The sequence below is a fragment of the Salmo salar genome, chromosome 14 (assembly GCF_965601325.2).
Source record: "Salmo salar chromosome 14, fSalSal1, whole genome shotgun sequence".
In the NCBI taxonomy this organism is placed as follows: Eukaryota; Metazoa; Chordata; class Actinopteri; order Salmoniformes; family Salmonidae; genus Salmo; species Salmo salar.
Window position 1 is genome coordinate 93289389 of NC_138304.1, and position 27258 is coordinate 93316646.

Sequence of the window (27258 nt, forward strand, 5' to 3'; positions counted from 1 at the left end):
GAATACTCATACTTATTTATTAAAGTGAACACGAAAAAACAATAAACAAAGAATGACAGGAACAGTTTAGCAGGCTAACTAAAAGCAGTGCTAAAACAACTACCCACAAACAAACAATTGAAAACAAGCTCTTTAAATATGACTCTCAATCAGGAACAACGATGAACAGCTGTTCCTGATCGAGAGCGACACAGACCACAAAGAAATATAACCACTAGAAAAACCCTAGAATACAAAAACCAGAACATACACCAAAACCCCGGAACACATAAATAAAACACCCCTCTACAATACACATAACCCCCGACCACATAAAACAAATACCCTCTGCCACGTCCTGACCAAACTACAATAACTAATACTCCCTCTACTGGTCAGGACGTGACATACACAAAAGTGGTGCACTACATAGGGAATAGGGTGCCATTTGGGACACAACGTCTGGCTAATAAGCCTGTCTAGTCAAGGGAGCATTGAATATATAATAATAATATTAAATGCCATTTAGCAGACGCTTTTATACAAAGCGACTTAGTCATGTCTGGGTACATTTTAAATATAGGTGGTCCCTGGAATCAAACCCACTATCCTGGCGTTGCAAGTACAATTCTCAACCAACTGAGCTACAGATTACCATCTCTGGTCTTCTTGCTCAACATTGACCTGTTGCTTAACCCTATGCCGACCGCATTATCTACCAAGAGAATTCTCTTCGATCATAATCACAGTCGTGTATATTCCCCCCCAAGCAGACACATCGACGGCCCTGAAAGAACTTCATTCGACTCTATGTAAACTGGAAACCACATATCCTGAGGCTGCATTTATTGTAGCTGGGGATTTTAACAAGGCTAATCTGAAAACAAGGTTCCCTAAATTCTAACAGCATATTGATTGCGCAACCCGGGCTGGCAAAACCCTGGATCATTGTTATTCTAACTTCCGCGACGCATATAAGGCCCTCCCCCGTCCTCCTTTTGGAAAAGCTGACCACGACTCCATTTTGTTGCTCCCAGCCTATAGACAGAAAGTAAAACAGGAAGCACCCATGCTCAGATCTGTTCAACGCTGGTCCGACCAATCGGATTCCACACTTCAAGATTGCTTCGATCACGTGGACTGGGATATGTTTCACATAGCGTCTAACAACAACATTGATGAATACGCTGATTCGGTGAGAGAGTTTATTAGCAAGTGAATCGGTGATGTTGTACCCACAGCATCTATTAAAACATTACCCAACCAGAAACCGTGGATTGAAGGCAGCATTTGCGCAAAACTGAAAGCGCGAACCACTGCTTTTAATCAGGGCAAGGTGACCGGAAACATAACCGAATACAAACAGTGTAGCTATTCCCTCCGCAAGGCAATCAAACAAGCTAAGCGTCAGTATAGAGACAAAGTAGAGTCGCAATTCAACGGCTCAGACACGAGAGGCATGTGGCAGGGTCTACAGTCAATCACGGACTACAAAAGAAAAACCAGCCCATTCGCGGACCACAATGTCTTGCTCCCAGACAGACTAAACAACTTCTTTGCTCGCTTTGAGGACAATACAGTGCCACTGACACGGCCCGCTACCAAAACCTGCGGGCTCTCCTTTACTGCAGCCAACATGAGTAAAACATTTAAACGTGTTAACCCTTGCAAGGCTGCAGGCCCAGACGGCATCCCCAGCCGCGTCCTCAGAGAATGCGCAGACCAGCTGGCTGGTGTGTTTAAGGACATATTCAATCAATCCTTATCCCAGTCTGCTGTTCCCACATGCTTCAAGAGGGCCACCATTGTTCCTGTTCCCAAGAAAGCTAAGGTAACTCAGCTAAATGATTACCGCCCCGTAGCACTCACTTCCGTCATCATGAAGTGCTTTGAGAGACTAGTCAAGGACCATATCACCTCCACCCTACCTGACACCCTAGACCCACTCCAATTTGCTTACCGCCCCAATAGGTCCACAGACGACGCAATCGCAATCACACTGCCCTAACCCATCTGGACAAGAGGAATACCTATGTAAGAAGGCTGTTCATCGACTACCCTGGGTCTCGACCCCACCCTGTGCAACTGGGTCCTGGACTTCCTGACGGGCCGCCCCCAGGTGGTGAGGGTAGGTACAACATCTCCACCCCGCTGATCCTCAACACTGGGGCCCCTCAAGGGTGCGTTCTCAGCCCTCTCCTGTTCTCCCTGTTCACCCACGACTGCATGGCCATGCATGCCTCCAACTCTATCATTAAGTTTGCAGACGACACTACAGTGGTAGGCTTGATTACCAACAACAACGAGACGGCCTACAGGGAGGAGGTGAGGGCCTTTGGAGTGTGGTGTCAGGAAAATAACCTCACACTCAATGTCAACAAAACAAAGGAGATGATCGTGGACTTCAGGAAACAGCAGAGGGAGCACCCCCCTATCCACATCGACAGGACAGTAGTGGAGAGGGTGGAAAGTTTTAAGGTCCTCGGCATACACATCACGCACAAACTGAAATGGTCCACCCACATAGACAGCGTGGTGAAGAAGGCGCAGCTATAGAAAGGCTGAAGAAATTCAGCTTGTCACCAAAAACACTCACAAACTTTTACAGATGCACAATCGAAAGCATCCATTCGGGCTGTATCTGCCTGGTACGGCAACTGCTCCACCCATAACCGTAAGGCTCTCCAGAGGGTAGTGAGGTCTGCACAACGCATCACCAGGGGCAAACTACCTGCCCTCCAGGACACCTACACCACCCGATTTCACAGGAAGGCCAAAAAGATCATCAAGGACAACAACCATCCGAGCCACTGCCTGTTCACCCCGCAATCATCCAGAAGGCGAGGTCAATACAGGTGCATCAAGCAGCTTCTATCTCAAGGCCATCAGACTGTTAAACAGCCATCACTAACATTGAGTGGCTGCTGCCAACATACTGACTCAACTCTAGCCACTTTAATAATGGAAAAATGTATGTAATAAATGTATTACTAGCCACTTTAAACAATGGCACTTTATATAATGTTTTCATACCCTACATTACTAATCTCATATGTATATACTGTACTCTATACCATCTACTGCATCTTGCCATCTTGATGTAATAAATGTATCACTAGCCACTTTAAGCAATGCCACTTTATATAATATTTACATACCCTACATTACTCATCTCATATGTATATACTGTACTCTATACCATCTACTGCATCTTGCCTATGCCATTCGGCAATCACTCATTCATATATTTTTCTGTACATTTTCTTATTCATTCCTTTACACTTGTGTGTATAAGGTAGTTGTTGTGAAATTGTTAGGTTAGATTACTTGTTAGATATTACTGCATGGTCGAAACTAGAAGCACAAGCATTTCGCTACACTCACATTAACATCTGCTAACCATGTGTATGTGACAAATAAAAAATAAGATTTGATTTGATATTCGTAAGTCTACTTTTAACCCTTCTCTTAACCCTACTCTTAACCCTATCCATACCACATTTTCCCTCTGGTTTGGTTTGGGAAGGTAGGCCTGCTGTAACGGCTGTCTTCTGTAGAAATGGACCAAGGCGCAGCGAGACTGTGAATACTCATACTTTAATAGACTCAAGTAAGGCATCCACAGGAAAACAATAACACGACAGCAGCAACAGTTTTCAGGCTAAAAACGCAGTGCAAAACAACCACCCACAACCCCAAAGAAAAACACACACACCTATATAGGACTTCCAATCAAAGGCAACTCAACACACCTGCCTTCAATTGGAAGTCCCAATCAACAATACAAACATACCCAACACAAACATGCCACGTCCTGACCAAAACTAAAACACTAGCTCCATCTGCTGGTCAGGACGTGACAGTACCCCCCCCTCAAGGTGCAGACCCCGGAATGCACCTACCAACAGAAAAACACCACCAAAAAACCCATAAACAATAACCCCTAAACAATAAGGGAGGGAAGGGAGGGTGGCTGCCGTCACCGACGGCACTGTGCTACACCCTCCCTCCCCAACCCACCTATCCTGGAGGTGGCTCAGGTGCAGGCCGTGGACCTCGCTCCACCTTCGGCGTCGCCCACTTTGATGGCGCCGATAGCTGCGCCGGGCAGACGGGCCACTCAGGCTGACCCTGGCAGACGGACCACTCGGGCTGGGCCGGGGGACAGGAGGGCCACTCGGGCTGGACCGGGGGACAGGAGGGCCCCAACGGGCTGGGCCGGGGGACAGGAGGGCCCCTCGGGCTGGGCCGGGGGACAGGAGGGCCCCTCGGGCTGGGCCGGAGGGCAGGAGGGCCCCTCGGGCTGGGCCGGAGGGCAGGAGGGCCCCTCGGGCTGGGCCGGAGGACAGGAGGGCCACTCGGGCTGGGCCGGAGGGCAGGCAGGGCACCCTGGCAGATCCGGGCAGGCGGGCACCTCTGGCAGAACCGGGCAGTCTGGCCACTCTTGCAGTTCAGGGCAGTCTGGCCACTCTGGCAGTTCAGGGCAGTCTGGCCACTCTGGCAGTTCAGGGCAGTCTGGCCACTCTGGCAGTTCAGGGCAGTCTGACCACTCTGGCAGTTCAGGGCAGTCTGGCCACTCTGGCAGTTCAGCGCAGTCTGGCCACTCCGGCAGTTCAGCGCAGTCTGGCCACTCCGGCAGTTCAGCGCAGTCTGGCCACTCCGGCAGTTCAGCGCAGTCTGACCTCTCTGGTGACTGTTGACTGGCGGGCAGCTCTGACGACTGTTGACTGGCGGGCAGCTCTGACGACTGTTGACTAGCGGGCAGCTCTGGCGACTGTTGACTGGCGGGCAGCTCTGACGACTGTTGACTGGCGGGCAGCTCTGACGACTGTTGACTGGCGGGCAGCTCTGACGACTGTTGACTGGCGGGCAGCTCTGGTGACTGTTGACTGGCGAGGCTGGGTTGACACACTAGACTCCTGATGCGTGGGGCTGGTATAGGACGTGCCAGCCCGGAGACACGCACCTCCATGCTAGTGCGTCTGGTGGGAAACACCGGACCGAAAGGGCGCGCTGGCGGTCTTGATTGTAGGGTTGGCATCACCCCTTCCGGCTCGATGCTCCCCTTGCCCTGGCACCTGCGGGGTGCTGGTACTGGGCGAACTGGGCTGTGCGTCCGTATCGGCGAGATGGTGCGTACCACAGCGTAACATGGCGCCCTCCACCTCAATTGCACCTCCCTGTAGTCACGGGTAGCTGGCTTACGGCTCTTCCCTGGCCTGGCCAAGCTACCCGTGTGCCCCCCCCAAAAAAATTCTTGGGGGTGCCTCTCGGGTTTCATTAGCTCCCTTAACTTGTCCGCCCAGAATTTTCTTTCGTCCTGCCAGGTCCATTCCTCCATTTTCCTCTCCTGTGGCTTCCTCCTCTTCTGCTGCTTGGTCCTTTGGTGGGTGGTTCTGTAACGGCTGTCTTCTGTAGAAATGGACCAAGGCGCAGCGAGACTTTGAATACTCATACTTTAATAGACTCAAGTAAGGCATCCACAGGAAAACAATAACACGACAGCAGCAACAGTTTGCAGGCTAAAAACACAGTGCAAAACAACCACCCACAACCCCAAAGAAAAACACACACACCTATATAGGACTTCCAATCAAAGGCAACTCAACACACCTGCCTTCAATTGGAAGTCCCAATCAACAATACAAACATACCCAACACAAACATGCCACGTCCTGACCAAAACTAAAACACTAGCTCCATCTGCTGGTCAGGACGTGACACCTGCATTGGTCACCATCTGTTATAAGTAAAGGAAGGACCATTACTCTAAGCCTGTTTAAGTCAGAGATAGGGCTGTTACGGTAACCATATTAACGCCACACCGGTGGTCACGAGTCATGACGGCAGTCAAATTCCCCGTGACCATTTAGTCACGGTAATTAGGCTTCTCCAAGCTCTGATGCTGCTGATGGTCATTAGTAGCCTACCAAACTTGCTAACTGCCTGCACTTTATTGTCCCTCTTATCGCTCTGCATCAATGCAAATGTAATTGAAAATCTAATCAAACACTTAATGAGAGCCCATGAGCTCATGTTGTGCAACATTTCTATAGGGTATGCAATTGCGTGAGAAATGTTTTGATGGCCTCTATTAAAAAGAGGAGGAACCCATCAGCTTTCTATAGGCTAGCCTACTATATCTATTTGTCAACTTTCCTAATATGCTTAAGCACATTGCTTGTCTTTACAACAGGAGTATAGCCTACAGTACCTGGCTGGCATGAAAATGAACCACGGGAAAAGTGTCCTCCATTCGCTATTTATGTGCATAGATGACATGTATTTTTTCCCCTGCCCCTGTTTTGAGAAAGGAGCATGATAATGGTCTATTCTAAATCAAAACAAATTTCACACATACAGTACCATTCAAGGGTTTTCTTTATTTCTTTATTATAGTAAGCAAAAAAGTGTTAAGTAAATCTAAATAGATTTGAGATTTGAGATTCTTCAAAGTAGCCACCCTTTGCCTTCATGACAGCTTTGCACTCTCTTGGCATTCTCTCAACCAGCTTCATGAGGTAGTCACCTGGAATGCATTTCAATTAACAGGTGTGCCTTGTTAATTTGTGGAATTTCTTTCCTTCTTAATGCGTTTCAGCCAATCAGTTGTGTTGTGACAAGGTAATGGTGGTATACAGAAGATAGCCGTATTTGGTCAAATACCAAGTCCATATTATGGCAAGAACAGCTCAAATAAGCAAAGAGAAACGACAGTCCATCATTACTTTAAGATATGAAGATCAGTTAATCTGGAAAATGTTAAGAACTTTGCAGGTTTCTTCAAGTGCAGTCACAAAAACCATCAAGTGCTATGATGAAACTGGCTCTCATGAGCACCGCCACAGGAAAGGAAGACCTAGAGTTACCTCTGCTGCAGAGGACAAGTTCATTAGATTTAACTGCACCTCAGATTGCAGCCCAAATAAATGCTTCACAGAGTTCAAGTAATAGACACATCTCAACATCAATTGTTCAGAGGAGACTGTGTGAATCAGGCCTTCATGGTTGAATTGCTGCAAAGAAACCTCTACTAAAGGACACCAATATTAAGAAGAGTTTTGCTTGGGCCAAGAAACACGAGCAGTGGACATTAGACCGGTGGAGATCTGTCCTTTGGTCTGATGAGTCCAAATTTTAGATTTTTGGTTCCAACCGCCATGTCTTTGTGAGACGCAGAGTAGGTGAACGGATCTCCTCATTTGTGGTTCCCACCATGAAGCATGGAGGAGGAGGTGTGATGCTGTGGGGGTGCTTTGCTGGTGACACTGTCTGTGATTTATTTTGAATTCAATTTAACTTAACCATCATGGCTATCACAGCATTCTGCAGGGATGTGCCACCCCATCTGGTTTGCGCTTATTGGGACTATCATTTGTTTTTCAACAGGACAATGACCCAACACACCTACAGGCTGTGTAAGGGCTATCTGACCAATAAGGAGAGCGATGGCGTGCTGCATCAGATGACCTGGCCTCCACAATCACCTGACCTCAACCCAATTGAGATGGTTTGGGATGAGTTGGACCGCAGAGTGAAGGAAAAGCAGCCAACAAGTGCTCAGCATATGTGGGAACTCCTTCAAGATTGTTGGAAAAGCATTCCAGGTGAAGCTGGTTGAGAGAATGCCGAAAGTGTGCAAAGTTGTCATCAAGGCAAAGCGTGGCTTCTTTGAAGAATCTAAAATCTAAAATATATTTTGATTTGATTAACACTTTTTTGGTTACTACATGATTCCATATGTGTTATTTCATAGTTTTGATGTCTTCAATCTTATTCTACAATGTAGAACATTGTAAAAATAAAGATAAAACCCTTGAATGAGTAGGTGTGCCCAAACTTTTGACTGGTACTGTATATTATTTAGTATATGTAAAGACAAGATTAAATCAAGATTAGTCTGTTGGGTGACGATATTAGCCTATTACTTGGGAATTATATATTATCATTTGTGAATGATGCCCAGCTTGTTCAGTGTCATGTAAATTCTAATCAAAAGGAAGAGAGACTGCAGATTCTTCACTTTTTATTATAAGGTTTACAAATCTGGATCTGGTTAACAATCCACTCAACAACAGTGCAGAGTTAAGAGCCAAACAAGCAAGAGTTGGTCTCAGCCTTTATAGGAAAATACAACCACAACCACATAGCAGTTTAGCGGGTATCTGAGATCATGGTGGGAACATAGCGCACAAACCAGTGATAACGCCAGTTTTGTTACTGTCACAGATGTTGTCATGGAGAGAAGACCAAGGCGCAGCAGGTATGTGAATACTCATATTTAATTTCCAAAAAGGAGTAAAGCATCCACTTAACAAAACAATAAAGGTGACAACAGCAACAGTTCTGCAGGCTATTAAACGCAGTGCAAAATCAACCACCCACAACCCCAAAGAAAAACACACAGACCTATATAGGACTTCCAATCAAAGGCAACTCAACACACCTGCCTTCAATTGGAAGTCCCAATCAATAACACAATCATTCACATACAAAAACTGCCATGTCCTGACCCCAAAACTAATACAATAGCTCCATCTGCTGGTCAGGACGTGACAGTACCCCCCCCCCCCCCCCCCCTCAAGGTGCAGACCCCGGAATGCACCTACCAACAGAAAACACCAACAAAAAACCCATAAACACTAACCCCTAAACAATAAGGGAGGGAAGGGAGGGTGGCTGCCGTCACCGGCACTGTGCTACACCCTCCCTCCCCAACCCACCTATCCTGGAGGTGGCTCAGGTGCAGGACGTGGACCTCGCTCCACCTTCGGCGTCGCCCACTTTGGTGGCGCCGATAGCTGCACCGGGCAGACGGGCCAATCGGGCTGACCCTGGCAGACGGACCACTCGGGCTGGGCCGGAGGACAGGCGGGCCACTCGGGCTGGGCCGGAGGACAGGCGGGCCACTCGGGCTGGGCCGGAGGACTGGAGGGCCACTCGGGCTGGGCCGGAGGGCCACTCGGGCTGGGCCGGAGGACCGGAGGGCCACTCGGGCTGGGCCGGAGGGCAGGAGGGCCACTCGGGCTGGGCCGGAGGGCAGGAGGGCCACTCGGGCTGGGCCGGAGGGCAGGAGGGCCACTCGGGCTGGGCCGGAGGGCAGAAGGGCCACTCGGGATGGGCCGGAGGGCAGTCGGGCCACTCGGGCTGGGCCGGAGGACAGGCAGGGCACCCTGGCAGATCCGGGCAGGCGGGCACCTCTGGCAGACCCGGGCAGTCGGGCCACTCTGGCAGACCCGGGCAGTCGGGCCACTCTGGCGGCTCCGGGCAGTCTGGCCACTCTGGCGGCTCCGGGCAGTCTGGCCACTCTGGCGGCTCCGGGCAGTCTGGCCACTCTGGCGGCTCCGGGCAGTCTGGCCACTCTGGCGGCTCCGGGCAGTCTGGCCACTCTGGCGGCTCTGGGCAGCCGGGCCCCTCTGGCGGCTCCTGACTAGCGGGCAGCTCTGGTGACTGATGACTGGCGGGCAGCTCTGGTGACTGTTGACTGCCGGGCAGCTCTGGCGACTTCCGACTGGCAGGCAGCTCTGGCGACTTACGACTGGCGGGCAGCTCTGGTGACTTACGACTGGCGGGCAGCTCTGGTGACTTACGACTGGCGGGCAGCTCTGGTGACTTACGACTGGCGGGCAGCTCTGGTGACTTACGACTGGCGGGCAGCTCTGGTGACTCTTGACTGGCGAGGCTGGGCTGACGCACTAGACTCCTGATGCGTGGGGCTGGTACTGGACATGCCAGCCTGGAGACACGCACCTCCATGCTAGTGCGTCTGGCGGGAAACACCGGACCGAAAGGGCGCACTGGTGGTCTTGAGTGCAGGGTTGGCATCACCCCTTCCGGCTCGATGCTCACCTTGCCCTGGCACCTGCGGGGCGCTGGTACTGGGCGGACTGGGCTGTGCGTCCGTATAGGCGAGATGGTGCGTACCTCAGCGTAACATGGCGCCCTCCACCTCATACGCACCTCCCTGTAGTCACGGGTAGCTGGCTTACGGCTCTTCCCTGGCCTGGCCAAGCTACCCGTGTGCCCCCCCAAAAATAATTATTGGGGGTGCCTCTCGGGTTTCCTACCCAACCGTGTTCCAGCATAACGTTCCCGTTGGTTCCTCTGTCCAGCTGCCTCCACTCTCCTGAGTGCCTCCACCTGTTCCCATGGGAGGCGATCCCTTCCGGCCAGGATCTCTTCCCAGGTGTAGGTTCCCTTGCCGTCCAGGACGTCCTCCCATGTCCATTCCTCCCTTTTTTTCTCCTGTGGCTTCCTCCTCTTCTGCTGCTTGGTCCTGGTTTGGTGGGTGGTTCTGTCACAGATGTTGTCATGGAGAGAAGACCAAGGCGCAGCAGGTATGTGAATACTCATATTTAATTTCCAAAAAGGAGTAAAGCATCCACTTAACAAAACAATAAAGGTGACAACAGCAACAGTTCTGCAGGCTATTAAACGCAGTGCAAAATCAACCACCCACAACCCCAAAGAAAAACACACACACCTATATAGGACTTCCAATCAAAGGCAACTCAACACACCTGCCTTCAATTGGAAGTCCCAATCAACAACACAATCATTCACATACAAAAACTGCCACGTCCTGACCCCAAAACTAATACAATAGCTCCATCTGCTGGTCAGGACGTGACAGTTACTCCTTTCTGCTGGTAGAATGTTCGCTGCGGCTCAAGCTAGCCTCTGTTCTCTTTATATCTCCACACAGCTGTGCCCTTGAAAGATACGAAAAGAACAGGATGGACCAAAAATTGTGGTCATTCTTAGAGGCTCTTTGTATTTGCCCACATGACCAAGTCACTTAGAAACAAGAGAGGAAAAAACAATGGCTTCTTACATGAGAGAAACAGACAGTGGAAATGTACAGGTTTAAGGCTCATGCAGGGCATTTGCATAACAATGTTTCTAATCTTGCCACCATAGCAGTAAGGCAAGAAACAGTATATGCCTTTTTTTTGTTGACTTTTTCAAATCATAATCGCACACGTCATGTAGCCTAGCCTCTATGGGCTAGGTGGGACGCTTGCGTCCCACCTACGTAACAGCCACTGGCAGCCTGTGGCGCGATTTTCAAAACGTTAAAAATCCTATTACTTCAATTTCTCAAACATATGACTATTTTACAGCTATTTAAAGACAAGACTCTCGTTAATCTAACCACACTGTCCGATTTCAAAAAGGCTTTACAACGAAAGCAAAACATTAGATTATGTCAGCAGAGTACCAAGCCAGAAATAATCAGACACCCATTTTTCAAGCCAGCATATAATGTCACCAAAACCCAGAAGACAGCTAAATGCAGCACTCACCTTTGATGATCTTCATCAGATGACAACCCTAGGACATTATGTTATACAATACATGCATGTTTTGTTCAATCAAGTTCATATTTATATCAAAAACCAGCTTTTTACATTAGCATGTGACGTTCAGAACTAGCATACCCCCCGCAAACTTCCGGGGAATTCGCTAACATTTTACTAAATTACTCACGATAAACATTCACAAAAAGCATAACAATTATTTTAAGAATTATAGATACAGACCTCCTCTATGCACTCGATATGTCCGATTTTAAAATAGCTTTTTGGTGAAAGCACATTTTGCAATATTCTAAGTACATAGCCCAGGCATCACGGGCTCGCTATTTAGACACCCGGCAAGTTTAGCACTCACCATAATCATATTTACTATTATAAAAGTTTGATTACCTTTTGTTGTCTTCGTCAGAATGCACACCCAGGACTGCTACTTCAATAACAAATGTTGGTTTGGTCCAAAATAATCCATCGTTATATCCGAATAGCGGCGTTTTGTTCGTGCGTTCCAGACACTATCCGAAATAGTAAAGAAGTGTCGCGCGCATGGCGCAATTCGTGACAATAAAATTCTAAATATTCCATTACCGTACTTCGAAGCATGTCAACCGCTGTTTAAAATCAATTTTTACGACATTTTTCTCGTAGAAAAGCGATAATATTCCGATGGGGAATCTCCTTTTCGGCAAACAGAGGAAAAAATCCCAAAGGCGGGGGCGGTCGGGTCACGCGCCTAAGCCCAGAGTCCCTTGATCGGCCACTTGAGAAAGGCGATAATGTGTTTCAGCCTGGGGCTGGAATGACGACATTCTGTTTTTTCCCGGGCTCTGAGCGCCTATGGACGACGTGGGAAGTGTCACGTTAGAGCAGAGATCCTTAGTAAATGATAGAGATGGAAAAGAAGTTCAATAAATGGTCAGACAGGCCACTTCCTGTAAAGGAATCTCTCAGGTTTTGACCTGCCATTTGAGTTCTGTTATACTCACAGACACCATTCAAACAGTTTTAGAAAATGTAGGGTGTTTTCTATCCATATGTAATAAGTATATGCATATTCTAGTTACTGGGTAGGAGTGGTAACCAGATTAAATCGGGTATGTTTTTTATCCAGCCGTGTCAATACTGCCCCCTAGCCCTAACAGGCTAGCCCATATGCCTATATGTTCTGATAAGTGTGTAACACACACAGTGGTTGAGTTTAAAGTTTGGGGAAGATCATTTTCACCATAAAAATGCACCTTTATAATAAAAGCATTACATGCATAATTGCATTTGTGATCACTTTTGAGAATTCCCGCTAATTGATTGCATTTTGGAACATTCACACTTGTAGCCTAATATAGCCTACTATTTATTTCTCGCACAGAATAGGTCAATTTTTATACTATGCAGGATAGTAGATTGACATAGGCTAGTGCTTTTGATATTCGTTAGGCTTACTCATCTTGTTGGCTGATGAATAGTAAATATGGATAATTCTTCAATATGCACCTCTGTAGGTCTTCGTCGTCCTCAGATGAAGGGGAAGAGAAATCAGACCAAAATGCAGCGTTGTAAGTGTTCGTCATTTTTAATGATAAAACTGAACACTAAATCCGACAAGCAAAACAAAAGAACAACCGAACAGTCCCGTCAGGTGCAAAACACTAAAAAGAAATGATCTACCCACAAACCCCAAAGGAAAACCGGCTGCCTAAGTATGACTCCCAATCAGCGACAACGAAGTACAGCTGTCCCTGATTGAGAGCCACACCAGGCCAAAACAAAGAAACACAAAGCATAGAAAAAAGGACATAGAATGCCCACCCCAACTCACACCCTGTCCAACCAAAATAGAGACATAAAAGGATCTCTTAAGGTCAGGGCGTGACAACCTCGGAATTGTGCAGTTGCATCCCCAATATGTCTGTCTTCACTTGTAGCCTGTGAGAAGGACCCGATCACATGACGGGCTTAATAAGAATTTAGATATCTGAGAAAGCCATGTGAGTGAGAGGTGCTTCGGAGCACTAAGCCGGGAGAAGGGTATTATAATTATTATATTAAGCCCAAGGGCACAACGATCACACAAAGGGGATGCTGCCGTGAAAATCGAGGCATTATCAAGTGCTTGTCAAACGGTGAATTAAAGACTGAAAGTGTGTGCAGCCTGCGCAAAAAATAAAGCAGAGCTCATGCCTTTCATGCGACTTTTTTCAAATCATCATTAGAGTCGCATGATGCAGCCTTGGAATGTATTCAAATCAAAACATATAGCCCAATGTTTGTATCACAACTAAAGTTGCCTAAATAACTCTAAATTAAGCATATAGGAGGACCAGTTTCTTCGTTAACCACTCAACACAGAATAGCCGCATGTGCGCACTCCCTCAAATCGTTTGGAGAAAATATCCTTTCTATTTTATTCAGCTATATTCAGTTGTATTCTTCATACTATAATATGAAATAATGCCACTGAATTCTTAGCAAATCTTGTCTACTAAATTAACTAGTGTAGCCCACGGCCTTATGGCATAGCCAGACCTGGGCCTAACATATGGATAGCTCAGAGTATGCTATTCTGTTCAACTGAAATAGACTACATTTTCTTCATGTCATGTTTCTTTAGACTGGTCTAAAATAAATAATGGATTTATTGTGATGGTGTAGGCTATATTATATTGATTTATTAGACTTTTTAAAATGTAGATATTCCAAAGGTTTGCGTCAGTGGCTTGTAGGCTATGCGTGGAAGCCACGAGATGCTAAATGTGTTTATGTTCATTAACGGTCAATTACCGTGAGACCGGCAGTTATTTGCTTGACAATCACCAGCTGACAAAATGTCATGACCGCTACAGCCCTAGTGTGAGAGCATTTGAGGTACTCTTTAACATTGACATCTTGCTCAACCTTCACTTCTGCCTCAGCCTCTGCCCTAGCCATACCACATTAATTCAACACCTTTTCACTCTTGTTGTTGCAGATGGACCGCGTTCAAAAATCCCAGATTGGTCCAGGATTTGGACTAACCACGCCCCTTATGAGGAAACCCAGCTCATCGTGTGTTGTGTGCCGACTGAGATTCAACTCAGAGGTAGGCGGAGTTTCACCACATACAGGGCAGTACCAGGGATGCTGCAGAGTTTCACCACATACAGGGCAGTACCAGGGACGCTGCAGGGTTTCACCTCATACAGGGCAGTACCAGGGATGCTTGCAGAGTTTGAACTTAACCAGTAGATATATACTAAGTGTTGTGTGGTGTTGACCAGTAGGTATATACTAAGTGTTGTGTGGTGTGAACCAGTAGGTATATACTAAGTGTTGTGTGGTGTTGACCAGTAGATATATACTAAGTGTTGTGTGGTGTTGACCAGTAGATATATACTAAGTGTTGTGTGGTGTGGACCAGTAGATATATACTAAGTGTTGTGTGGTGTTGACCAGTAGATATATACTAAGTGTTGTGTGGTGTGAACCAGTAGATATATACTAAGTGTTGTGTGGTGTTGACCAGTAGATATATACTAAGTGTTGTGTGGTGTGGACCAGTAGATATATACTAAGTGTTGTGTGGTATTGATCAGTAGATATATACTAAGTGTTGTGTGGTATTGATCAGTAGATATATACTAAGTGTTGTGTGGTGTGAACCAGTAGATATATACTAAGTGTTGTGTGGTATTGATCAGTAGATATATACTAAGTGTTGTGTGGTGTTGACCAGTAGATATATACTAAGTGTTGTGTGGTGTGAACCAGTAGATATATACTAAGTGTTGTGTGGTGTGGACCAGTAGATATATACTAAGTGTTGTGTGGTATTGATCAGTAGATATATACTAAGTGTTGTGTGATGTTGACCAGTAGATATATACTAAGTGTTGTGTGGTGTGGACCAGTAGATATATACTAAGTGTTGTGTGGTGTTGACCAGTAGATATATGCTAAGTGTTGTGTGGTTATACTTTGCGGATGGCACAGGTTTGATATTGGATGAGATGTATGAGATGAAAATCTCTCAGAGTTTATACGTTTCTCTGGATAACTGATGAAAAACTAATAATGTTAGATCTCTGGCTTGACCCTGTGGCTATATGACTTGATGACTTGAGTTCTTACTACTGCATGGTCATTGGAGTTGTTGTCTCTTGTGTGACTCAGTGGTTCTGGTTCTATTCTCTCTGTGTAGAGCCAGGCCTCATCCCATTACAATGGTACCAAACACTTCAAGAAGCTCAAAGCCCTCGACCCACCGGACTGCAAGACCAGAGCCCCCGACACAGTAACAAAGGAAACCACGACCAAGAGCGTATCACCCTGCCCTGTGCCGCCCAGCTCAGAACCCAGTTCAACAGGTTAGTGTGTGTGTCTGTGTGTGTGTGTCAATGACTGTATATATGAATGCACAAATCCATCAATCACATGACACCATTCATTCATATGTGAAGACTCAATAGCACATTAAAGCCAAATGAAGACGGTTAAGATGGCGTCTCGTGGAGACATAACATGAACAATTTGAGCCACTCCAGTAAGTGACGTAGCTCAGTGCTGCTCCTCTCACTGAGTAACTCATGTTGAAGGCTGAACGATGTGCTGAAGGCCGCCATTAGCAACTCAATTATCTTTATAACTTCTTCTGTGTGCGATTTTAAAATAATAGATTCTAGGACATTTGCTGTATTAGAAGCAATAATTGGCATCATGATTGTCTTATTACTTAAGGCCAACCAGTACCGTGGTCGGCCTTGAACTTCAGTGGCTTCAATGAGAGGGGGCAGTCTTTCTCCCCTTGTGTGTACTGTGTGCGTGCGTACATTAAACTCTCCTCCCTCTACATTACCCTAAATACATATTAAAAACAGTGCATTCGGGAAAGTATTCAGACCCCTTGACTTTTTCCACATTTTGTTACATTACAGCCTTATTCTAAAATGAATTAAATATTTTTTTTCCCTCATCAATCTACAGACAATACACCATAATGACAAAGCAAAAACAGGTTTTTAGACATTTTTGCAAATGTATTTAAAAAATATCACACTGACATAAGTATTCAGACCCTATGTACATGTATACATACAGTTGCAGTCGGAAGTTTACATACACCTTAGCCAAATACATTTATACTCAGTTTTTCACAATTCCTGACCTTTAATCCTAGTAAAAAATCCCTGTCTTAGGTCAGTTAGGATCACCACTTTATTTTAAGAATGTGAAATGTCAGAATAATAGTAGAGAGAATGATTTGTTTCAGCTTTAAGTTCTTTCATCACATTCCCAGTGGGTCAGAAGTTTACATACACTCAAATAGTATTTGGTAGCATTGCCTTTAAATTGTTTAACTTGGGTCAAAAGTTTCAGGTAGCATTCCACAAGCTTTCTACAATAAGTTGGGTGAATTTTGGCCCATTCCTCCTGACAGAGCTGGTGTAACTGAGTCAGGTTTGTAGGCCTCCTTGCTCGCACACGCTTTTTCAGTTCTGCCCACAAATGTTCTATAGGTTTGAGGTCAGGGCTTTGTGATGGCCACTCCAATACCTTGACTTTGTTGTCCTTAAGCCATTTTGCCACGACTTTGGAAGTATGCTTGGGGTCATTGTCCATTTGGAAGATCCATTTGCGACCAAGCTTTAACTTCCTGACTGATGTCTTGAGATGTTGCTTCAATATATTCACATAATTTTCCTGCCTCATGATGCCATCTATTTTGTGAAGTGCACCAGTCCCTCCTGCAGCAAAGCACCCCCACAACATGATGCTGCCACCCCGGTGTTTCGCGGTTGGGATGGTGTTCTTCGGCTAAGCCTCCCCATTTTTCCTCCAAACACAACCAGACTTGTGGAGGTCTACAATTTTATTTTTCTGAGGTCTTGGCTGATGTCTTTTGATTTCCCCATGATGTCAAGCAAAGAGGCACTGAGTTTGAAGGTAAGCCTTGAAATACATCCACAGGTACACCTCCAATTGACTCAAATGATGTCAATTAGCCTATCAGAAGCTTCTAAAGCCATGACATAATTTTCTGGAATTTTCCAAGATATTTAAAGGCACAGTCAACTTAGTGTATGTAAACTTCTGACCCACTGAAATTGTGATACAGTGAATTATAAGTGAAATAATCTGTCTGTAAACAATTGTTGGAAAAATTACTTGTGTCATGCACAAAGTAGATGTCCTTACTAGCTTGCCAAAACTATGGTTTGTTAACAAGAAATTTGTAGAGTGGTTGAAAAACGAGTTTTAATAACACCAACCTAAGTGTATGTAAACTTCCGACTTCCTCTGTATATTCTCAGTCTTTAGAGGTTCAAACGCAGCCATTTACTTGTGTGTTTGTAATGTATGCAGATCTGTGAGTATGTATGCGTCCACAGCTCTAGGAGTTTGCGTTGTTTGTTCATCTCTGCAGATCTGGGAGTGTGTATGTGCCTTTATATCACAAGAGGTTGGTGGCACCTTAATTGGGGTAATGGCTGGAGCGGAATCAGTGGAATGGTATCAAATACATCAAACACATGTTTCCATGGTTTCCATGTGTTTGATGCCATTCCCTTATCATATTTGTTGGTGTACATGAGTGTTTTAGAGAGTGGGAGGCATATTGTTTGATAATAATGCGACATAGTGAGAGACCATTTTGATTTAATGTGATAGCGATAGAGTTCGTTTTTCTGTGTGTGGAAGAAACGGGAGCTTTGTGATGATGAATTTGTCAAACTGCCTTATTGCCATTTTAGAGAGACAGTCAATGAAAACAAACAAACAAACCCTCACGGGCCTAATCACCATTACCAAGGCAAGGTTCCCAAATTCCCTTCTTCCAGTCTGTCTCACTGCAGACAATGGAGTATAATCATCTCAATCCAAGCCTCTAATTTTCCCACTCTGAAAAATTGAATCAGATTCCCATAGGGGTAAATCCATATGAATTAACACCATGGAAGAAGTGGTCAGAAAGTGACTTTTTGGACCTGAATGCCAAAACAGGTGCTCAAAGTTGACCCATTTTGTATTCCCCATCATACAATGAGACATCTATGTCTTCATCACTGGAAAAGATAAACAGTTGAGTTTAATATAATTTAAAAGCTTATTAACAGGGTTGTCCAACTATTTTAAAATGTCTTGAAAGAAAACGTTTTTTTTATGAAAACAATCATTTTTTTAACCTTTAATGTCAATGATCTAAAATCTCTGATTCTTCTCATATTCGCATATGTTGTAGCTTAGAACCGATTTGAGGTTTTTGTTTTGTGCCCGCCATTGGTTGAGACACAACATGGTCTTGAATACAGGGTGTCATTTCAGTCATAGAAATATGATTCATAGAATGACCTATCCCTTCAGACCATTGCAATTCAGCTGGTACACCATTGAAATTGAATTGACATTTTAACATTAACTTTAGAAGCCTTTCAAAACTCAAATACCCTACAAGTTTGCATTTCCTGCTGGGCAGGAAGATTCTCAGAAACAAAAGAGTGATCAAATTAAGATCCTACATCTGTAGGTCTCCTATGGAGGATTGACAGTATTTAAAACAACAGATCTTCCCATTAAACTCAACATTCTCTAATGTGTGGATGTCCAACCATCTTTGTGGTACTATTTGAAAGTCGAAATTTCTATTTGATTCCCATTTTAGTACATTTAACAGTCAAAACATGACACCCACCCTGTATTCAAGAGCATGTTGTCTCAACCGATAGCTGGCACAACACAAACACCTCAGATGATGTAAAATAGGGTCTAAGCTACAACATATGCGAATATGATTTTTTTTTGACACATTTTAGATAATTGATGCTTAAGGCAAAAAATTACATAATTGCTATAAATAAATATATAAAACATTCAATAAATTATAGAATTGTTTGACAACCCTGTTTTTGTAAACTTTTAAAAGACATCAATCTCAACCGTTTATCTTTTCCAGTGATCAAAAAAGGTCAACTTTCAGTACTTCTATCTCTTGAATGTTTTGGCATTCAGTTCCAAAAAGTAACTTTCTGAGCAAGTCAACAATGGCTAAATACTGTATGTAATGAAGGTTTTGTTCAAATCAAAAGGGGTGCTGTCAAAAAGTGATTGAATTCAAGTGGATTTACCCATAGGAAATCTTTGATTATTACCAAGATTACAGCTAATGAATCTCATAGACACTGGTGTGCTTTTATCTGTCTCAGTGAGTTATGGTAAGAGTTGAGAAACTTGGGATGCTTCCCAAATGGCACCCTTTTCCCTACATAGTGCACTACTTTTGACCAGACCCCTCTGGGCCCTGGTCAAAAGTAGTACACTAGATAGTGAATAGGGTACAGTTTGGGACGCAGTCCCTGCAGTGGTAATCAGCATTAGAGACTCTGTTAGAGGTTGATGTAGGAGAGAAGAAAGCATCAGAGTTAACTTATCTCCCCTCTCTCTCACCACCACTGTCACACACACAAACACTCTCCCCACTAATTCACCATTCACCACACTCAAATTCGTTTTCATTTTACGATGACAGAAAATGGAGGGATAAACCCTTATCACGATGCTCTTTTCTATTCTTCTGTGTAGATGTCACAGCCGGAGCCGTGTTGTCACCACCCTCTGCCTCCGGGGTGGTTCCATCGACCTGCTGCCCATCTGTATCCATGGAAATGCCCTCTGACCCCTCTCTGTCACTCTGTCCCCTGGTGGAGAAGGAGAAGGAGATGGATGGAGAGGTGGAGGAGGTTGTAGAGTCGGAGGAAAAGAAGGCTAAGAGACTACTATACTGTTCTCTCTGCAAGCTGGCGGTCAACTCTGCATCCCAGCTACAGGCTCACATCAGCGGTGAGAATGAAGCTTTACTCACCTGTTTGTGTACAGGTGTGTGTCATCATCATGTTGCAACAAGTCCGTCTTCTTAATCATTGCTCTCATCGGGTCAATACCACACCAATCGATCAGTCACTCCCTATCCCCAAGGGTTAGGCCATTATGGCCATCTTGATCTGACAGGTAAAGTGTATGTTAGGACAGGGCCTCTCTGTCTCTCTCTCGTCATCCTCCCCATTGAGATGCACCTTTATGTTGTAGCCAGATGTCCCACTTTGTTAATACTGTACTTAGTTAGTGTCTCTGCTTCTAACCTTTGACCCATCTGACCTTTTACCCTGTCAGGCACGAAACACAAGACAATGCTGGAGGCCAGGAGCGGCGACGGATCCATAAAGTCATTCCCCAGGTCAGGGGTCAAAGCCAAGCTGGCCACTCCCACTGAGGTGTCGACTGGGCTACAGAACAAAACTTTCCACTGTGAGATCTGCGATGTGCACGTCAACTCCGAGACACAACTCAAACAGGTTAGTTGTATACTGTATTTAAACTGAAATCTGCCCTTTTATGAATATTTATACATCTGCATTCCAGAGATGAGAGGAAAAAGTGGGATTTTAATTAGGTTTAGTGTTTCTGTTAATTTCCCGTGACCTGATGAATCTATGAGCTAGACTGACCCATGTGGCTAAGACATCTCCTTCTCCCTCATCCCTGTCGCCCCCCCTCCTCTCTCCACCCCACCCCCTCTCTCTCCTCAGCACATCAGCAGTAGAAGGCATAAAGACCGTGCAGCAGGGAAGCCAGCCAAGCCCAAGTTTAGCCCCTATGGTCTGCCGCCTCAACGCAACCAGAATCTACATACAGTGAGTACCAAATTATTGTCTTTTGGCAGTACTTTACTGGAGGTTTTGTTGTGGACTGTTTGTGGTTTACATCTGGTATGATTGGATTGGAGTTGTTTTGCAAACTGTTGTAGATTGTGGAACAGGTGTGATAGTGGTATGGTTGCGATCACGCTGTGATTTAAATGTAGACTGGTTGTGATCATGTTGTGATTTAAATGTAGACTGGTTGTGATCATGTTGTGATTTAATTGTAGAACGGTTTTGATCACGCTGTGTGTGGTTTCCAGGTTGGGATCACTCTGAGGAAGGAGCAGGACTTGGCGAAGCCTCTCATCTCGTGCCTCTTACAGCGCCATCTTTCCCTCGCTGCTGCTGCTGCCATGGCAACCCTGTCCCCGTTCCATTTGCGCCCTGCCCCTACATCTGGCTCCGCCCTCTTTCAGACTCAGCCCCTCCACCAGACCCTATTACATCCTGCCCCAGGACCTCTTCGTACGGCACATACATCCATTCTGTTCTCACCGTACTGACCCAGACCCATGTCAGATGGACCAGAACCCAACAGAACCTGTGGGACCAGTGCAGACAAACTGCAGTCTGTAAAGTTGGAAACAGAGCTGGGATCAGATTCAGAGTATTTATCTCTACTGACCATCTTGGACCAGGGTGTCTATGTTGGTTTTTGTGCCATGCTTGAGCGGGTGCGGGTGCGGGTGCGTGTGTGTGTGTGTGTGTGTGTGTGTGTGTGTGTGTGTGTGTGTGTGTGTGTGTGTGTGTGTGTGTGTGTGTGTGTGTGTTCATGTGTTCTTTCGTGTGTTCGTGTGTTTGTCATGAAATATGAGTATTGTTTTTTAATAAAGAATTTGTTGCTTACCTTGATTTTACCTTAATCCCTCTTTGGTTGCCGTTCAAGAATTTCTCAAAAACTGAAATGAATTAAGAGATGCAGATCCTTAATTTTGGCTTCAAACGATGGGCCTCAATTATTTATTACTTAGAGTACAGGTAATCCCCTTGGCTTAACTTCTTCAGATAAATCACAACAGGAATGTTCTCCTTGACTGTGACTTTATTGTCTGGGAGATGCTGCTGTGCACTGGAGGACCCAGGCCCCATGAATCTCTGTAGAGATCCATTTAATCAGACATATGTTGGTAAATCTAATGTTTTTGTGGGAGGTAGTCTTTAAGAAGGGGTTAACCCCTATCAAATACAACTATTTGATAAAGACGTCCTTAACAAGATTTTTAACAATATACATATTATCATATGTTTGTATGGCAATCAAAGCGGGGGGGGGGGGGGGGTCTTCAAGAGGGGTTATCCAAAGTATAAGAGGTAGTGCATATGAAAACAGTTCTGTGCATTGTGCCTACAAGCTACATACAGCGACAGGATTGTGTCGAGGCACAGATCTGGGAAAGGGTACCAAAAAATGTCTGCAGCATTGAAGGTCCCCAAGAACACAGTGTCCTCCATCATTCTTAAATGGAAGAAGATTGGAACCACCAAGACTCTTCATAGAGCTGGTCGCCCGGCCAAACTGAGCAATCGGGGGAGAAGGGCCTTGGTCAGGGAGGTAGGTGACCAAGAACCCGATGGTCAGTCTGAAAGAGCTCCAGAGTTCCTCTGTGGAGATGGGAGCACCTTCCAGAAGGACAACCATCTCTGCAGCACTCCATCAATCAGCCATTTATGGTAGAGTGGCCAGACGGAAGCCACTCCTCAGTAAAAGGCACATGACAGCCCGCTTGGAGTTTACCAAAAGGCACCTAAAGGACTCTCAGACCATGTGAAAGAAGATTATCTGGTCTGATGAAACCAAGATTGAACTCTTTGGCCTGAATGCCAAGCGTCACGTTTTGAGGAAACCTGGCACCATCCCTACGGTGAAGCATGGTGGTGGCAGCATCATGCTGTGGGGATGTTTTTCAGCAGCAGGGACTGGGAGATTAGTCAAAGTACAGAAAGATCCTTGATGAAAACCTGTTCTAGAGCGCTCAGAACCTCAGACTGGGGCGAAGGTTTACCTTCCAACAGGACAACGAACTGAACCACACAGCCAAGACACGCAGAAGTGGTTTCGGGCCAAGTCTCTGAATGTCCTTGAGTGGCCCAGCCAGAGCCCGGACTTGAACCAAATCGAAAATCTCTGGAGAGACCTGAAAATAGCTGTGCAGTGACACTTCCCATCCAATCTGACAGAGCATGAGAGGATATGAAGCGAAGAATGGGAGAAACTCCCCATCGGTGTGCCAAGTTTGTAGCGTCATACTAAAGAAGACTTGAGGCTGTAATTACTGTTAAAGGTGCTTCAACAAAGTACTGAATAAAGGGTCTGAATACTTTTTAACATTTATTTTTTTATTTCACCTTTATTAAAACCTGTTAGGGCTAGGGGGCAGTATTGACACGGCTGGATAAAAAACATACCCGATTTAATCTGGTTACCACTCCTACCCAGTAACTAGAATATGCATATACTTATTACATATGGATAGAAAACACCCTAAAGTTTCTAAAACTGTTTGAATGGTGTCTGTGAGTATAACAGAACTCAAATGGCAGGTCAAAACCTGAGAGATTCCTTTACAGGAAGTGGCCTGTCTGACCATTTCTTGAACTTATTTTCCATCTCTATCTTTTACTAAGGATCTCTGCTCTAACGTGACACTTCCTACGTCGTCCATAGGCGCTCAGAGCCCGGGAAAAAACAGAATGTCGTCATTCCAGCCCCAGGCTGAAACACATTATCGCCTTTCTCAAGTGGCCGATCAAGGGACTCTGGGCTTAGGCGCGTGACCCGACCGCCCCCGCCTTTGTGATTTTTTCCTCTGTTTGCCAAAAAGGAGATTCCCTGTCGGAATATTATCGCTTTTCTACAAGAAAAATGGCGTAAAAATTGATTTTAAACAGCGGTTGACATGCTTCGAAGTACGGTAATGGAATATTTCAAAATTTTTTGTCACGAATTGCGCCATGCGCACGACCCTTCTTTACCATTTCGGATAGTGTCTGGAACGCACGAACAAAACGCCGCTATTCGGATATAACGATGGATTATTTTGGACCAAACCAACATTTGTTATTGAAGTAGCAGTCCTGGGAGTGCATTCTGACGAAGACAACAAAAGGTAATCAAACTTTTATAATAGTAAATATGATTATGGTGAGTGCTAAACTTGCCGGGTGTCTAAATAGCTAGCCCGTGATGCCTGGGCTATGTACTTAGAATATTGCAAAATGTGCTTTCACCAAAAAGCTATTTTAAAATCGGACATATCGAGTGCATAGAGGAGGTCTGTATCTATAATTCTTAAAATAATTGTTATGCTTTTTGTGAACGTTTATCGTGAGTAATTTAGTAAAATGTTAGCGAATTCCCCGGAAGTTTGCGGGGGGTATGCTAGTTCTGAACGTCACATGCTAATGTAAAAAGCTGTTTTTTTTATATAAATATGAACTTGATTGAACAAAACATGCATGTATTGTATAACATAATGTCCTAGGGTTGTCATCTGATGAAGATCATCAAAGGTGAGTGCTGCATTTAGCTGTCTTCTGGGTTTTGGTGACATTATATGCTAGCTTGAAAAATGGGTGTCTGATTATTTCTGGCTTGGTACTCTGCTGACATAATCTAATGTTTTGCTTTCGTTGTAAAGCCTTTTTGAAATCGGACAGTGTGGTTAGATTAACGAGAGTCTTGTCTTTAAATAGCTGTAAAATAGCCATATGTTTGAGAAATTGAAGTAATAGGATTTTTAAGGTTTTGAAAATCACGCCACAGGCTTCAAGTGGCTGTTACGTAGGTGGGACGAATTCGTCCCGCCTAGCCCAAGTTGAGAACAAGTTCTCATTTACAACTGCGACCTGGCCAAGATAAAGCAAAGCAGTGTAACACAGACAACAACAAAGAGTTACACATGGAGTAAACAAACAAGCCAATAACACAATAAACAAGTCAGTGATACAGTAGAAAAAAGAAAGTCTGTATACAGTGTGTGCAAAAGGCATGAGGAGGTAGGCAATAGATAGGCCATAGGAGCAAATAATTACAATTTAGCAGATTAACACTGGAGTGATAGATGAGCATATGAAGGTGTGCAAAAAGAGCAGAAAAGTAAATAAAATAAAAACAGTAAGGGGATGAGGTAGGTAAATAGGGTGGGCAATGTACAGATGGGCTATGCACTGCTGCAGCGATCGGTTAACTGCTCAGATAGCTGATGTTTAAAGTTGGTGAGGGAAATAAAAGTCTCCAACTTCAGCGATTTATGCAATTCGTTCCAGTCACTGGCAGCAGAGAACTGGAATGAAAGGCGGCCAAATGAGGTGTTGGCTTTAGGGATGATCAGTGAGATATACCTGCTGGAACGTGTGCTACGGGTGAGTGTTGTTATCATGACCAGTGAACTGAGATAAGGTGGAGCTTTACCAAGCATAGTCTTATAGATGACCTGGAGCCAGTGGGTCTGGCGACGAATATGTAGCGAGGGCCAGCCGACTAGAGCATACAGGTCGCAGTGGTGGGTGGTATAAGGTGATTTGGTAACAAAACGGAAGGCACTGTGATAGACTGCATCCAGTTTGCTGAGTAGAGTATTGGAAGCTATTTTGTAGATGACATCACCAAAGTCAAGGATCGGTAGGATAGTCAGTTTTACGAGGGTAAGTTTGGCGGCGTGAGTGAAGGAGTCTTTGTTGCGAAATAGAAAGCCGATTCTAGATTTGATTTTGGATTGGAGATGTTTATGAGTCTGGAAGGAGAGTTTACAGTCTAGCCAGACACCTAGGTATTTGTAGTGGTCCACATATTCTAGGTTGGAACCGTCCAGGGTGGTGATGCTAGTCGGGCGGGCGGGTGCGGGCAGCGAACGGTTGAAAAGCATGCATTTGGTTTTACTAGTGTTTAAGAGCAGTTGGAGGCCACGGAAGGAGTGTTGTATGGCATTGAAGCTCGTTTGGAGGTTAGTTAGCACAGTGTCCAAGGAAGGGCCAGAAGTATACAGAATGGTGTCGTCTGCATAGAGGTGGATCAGGGATTCGCCCGCAGCAAGAGCGACATCATTGATATATACAGAGAAAAGAGTCGGCCCGAGAATTGAACCCTATGGTACCCCCATAGAGACTGCCAGAGGTCAGGACAACATGCCCTCCGATTTGACACACTGAACTCTATCTGCAAAGTAGTTGGTGAACCAGGCGAGGCAGTCGTTAGAAAAACCAAGGCTATTGAGTCTGCCGATAAGAATACGGTGATTGAGAGAGTGGAAAGCCTTGGCCAGGTCGATGAAGACGGCTGCACAGTACTGTCTTTTATCGATGGCGGTTATGATATCATTTAGTACCTTGAGCGTGGCTGAGGTGCACCCGTGACCGGCTCGGAAACCGGATTGCACAGCGGAGAAGGTACGGTGGGATTCGAAATGGTCAGTGATGTGTTTATTAACTTGGCTTTCGAAGACTTTTGATAGGCAAGGCAGGATGGAAATAGGTCTGTAACAGTTTGGGTCTAGGGTGTCACCCCCTTTGAAGAGGGGGATGACCGCGGCAGCTTTCCAATCTTTAGGGATCTCGGACGATACGAAAGAGAGGTTGAACAGACTGGTAATAGGGGTTGCAACGATGGCAGCGGATAGTTTTAGAAAGAGAGGGTACAGATTGTCTAACCCAGCTGATTTGTACGGGTCTAGGTTTTGCAGCTCTTTACTTCTGTAAATGTGATATTTCCGGGGGGGGGGGGGGGGTATACATTTGCAAAAATTTCAAAAAATCAGTTTTTGCTTTGTCATTATGGGGTAATGTGTGTAGATCAATGATTTTTGTTTTGTTGAATATGGCTGTAATGTAGCAAAATGTGGAAAAGGTCAAGGGGTCTGAATACTTTCCGAATATACTTTATCTAAGGAACTGTTTTCAGAGGAAGACGTGTTTATAATCAGCTGAATTCCAGTCGACCTTCAGTGACTAAGAATACCAGCATACATCTGAGAGAAAAGTAGAAGTGCTTTTTGTGGATTCTAGTGGTACATGTAAAGTGCTTTTAGCCTAATGGCCACGATGAAGGCTCTTATATAAACAACGTCCCACTCATTAGTTCAGATCTCCTGCTGCTCTTACGGATGTGCTTGAAGGATCTAAGAAGCACTGCCCATTCTCTTCAACTCAGTGGTTTGTTTCCAGTGGTTTGAGATGAGATTAGCAAGATGGATTGTGTGTGTGTATGTAACATTTTAGATATGCTTCAATTTACCACTTCAATCATTTCAGAGGTCATGACCTTTATGTTACCTTTACCTTTGAACCTACTGCATTGCTCG

At 45.1% G+C, this 27258-nt stretch overlaps 1 protein-coding gene across 1 annotated transcript in view; it reads left to right on the forward strand.

The window, feature by feature from the left end:
• LOC106570502 (zinc finger protein 385D) overlaps positions 1-21808 on the forward strand; it is a 43956-nt gene extending 22148 nt beyond the window's left edge. The window contains exons 3-8 of the mRNA XM_014142908.3: positions 14260-14370; positions 15469-15634; positions 19845-20102; positions 20433-20614; positions 20849-20953; positions 21223-21808. Coding sequence (XP_013998383.2) covers positions 14260-14370; positions 15469-15634; positions 19845-20102; positions 20433-20614; positions 20849-20953; positions 21223-21465 — 1065 coding nt within the window. The 3' untranslated portion in view covers positions 21466-21808. The remainder of the gene's footprint in view (positions 1-14259; positions 14371-15468; positions 15635-19844; positions 20103-20432; positions 20615-20848; positions 20954-21222) is intronic.
• Positions 21809-27258: the final 5450 nt, after the last annotated feature.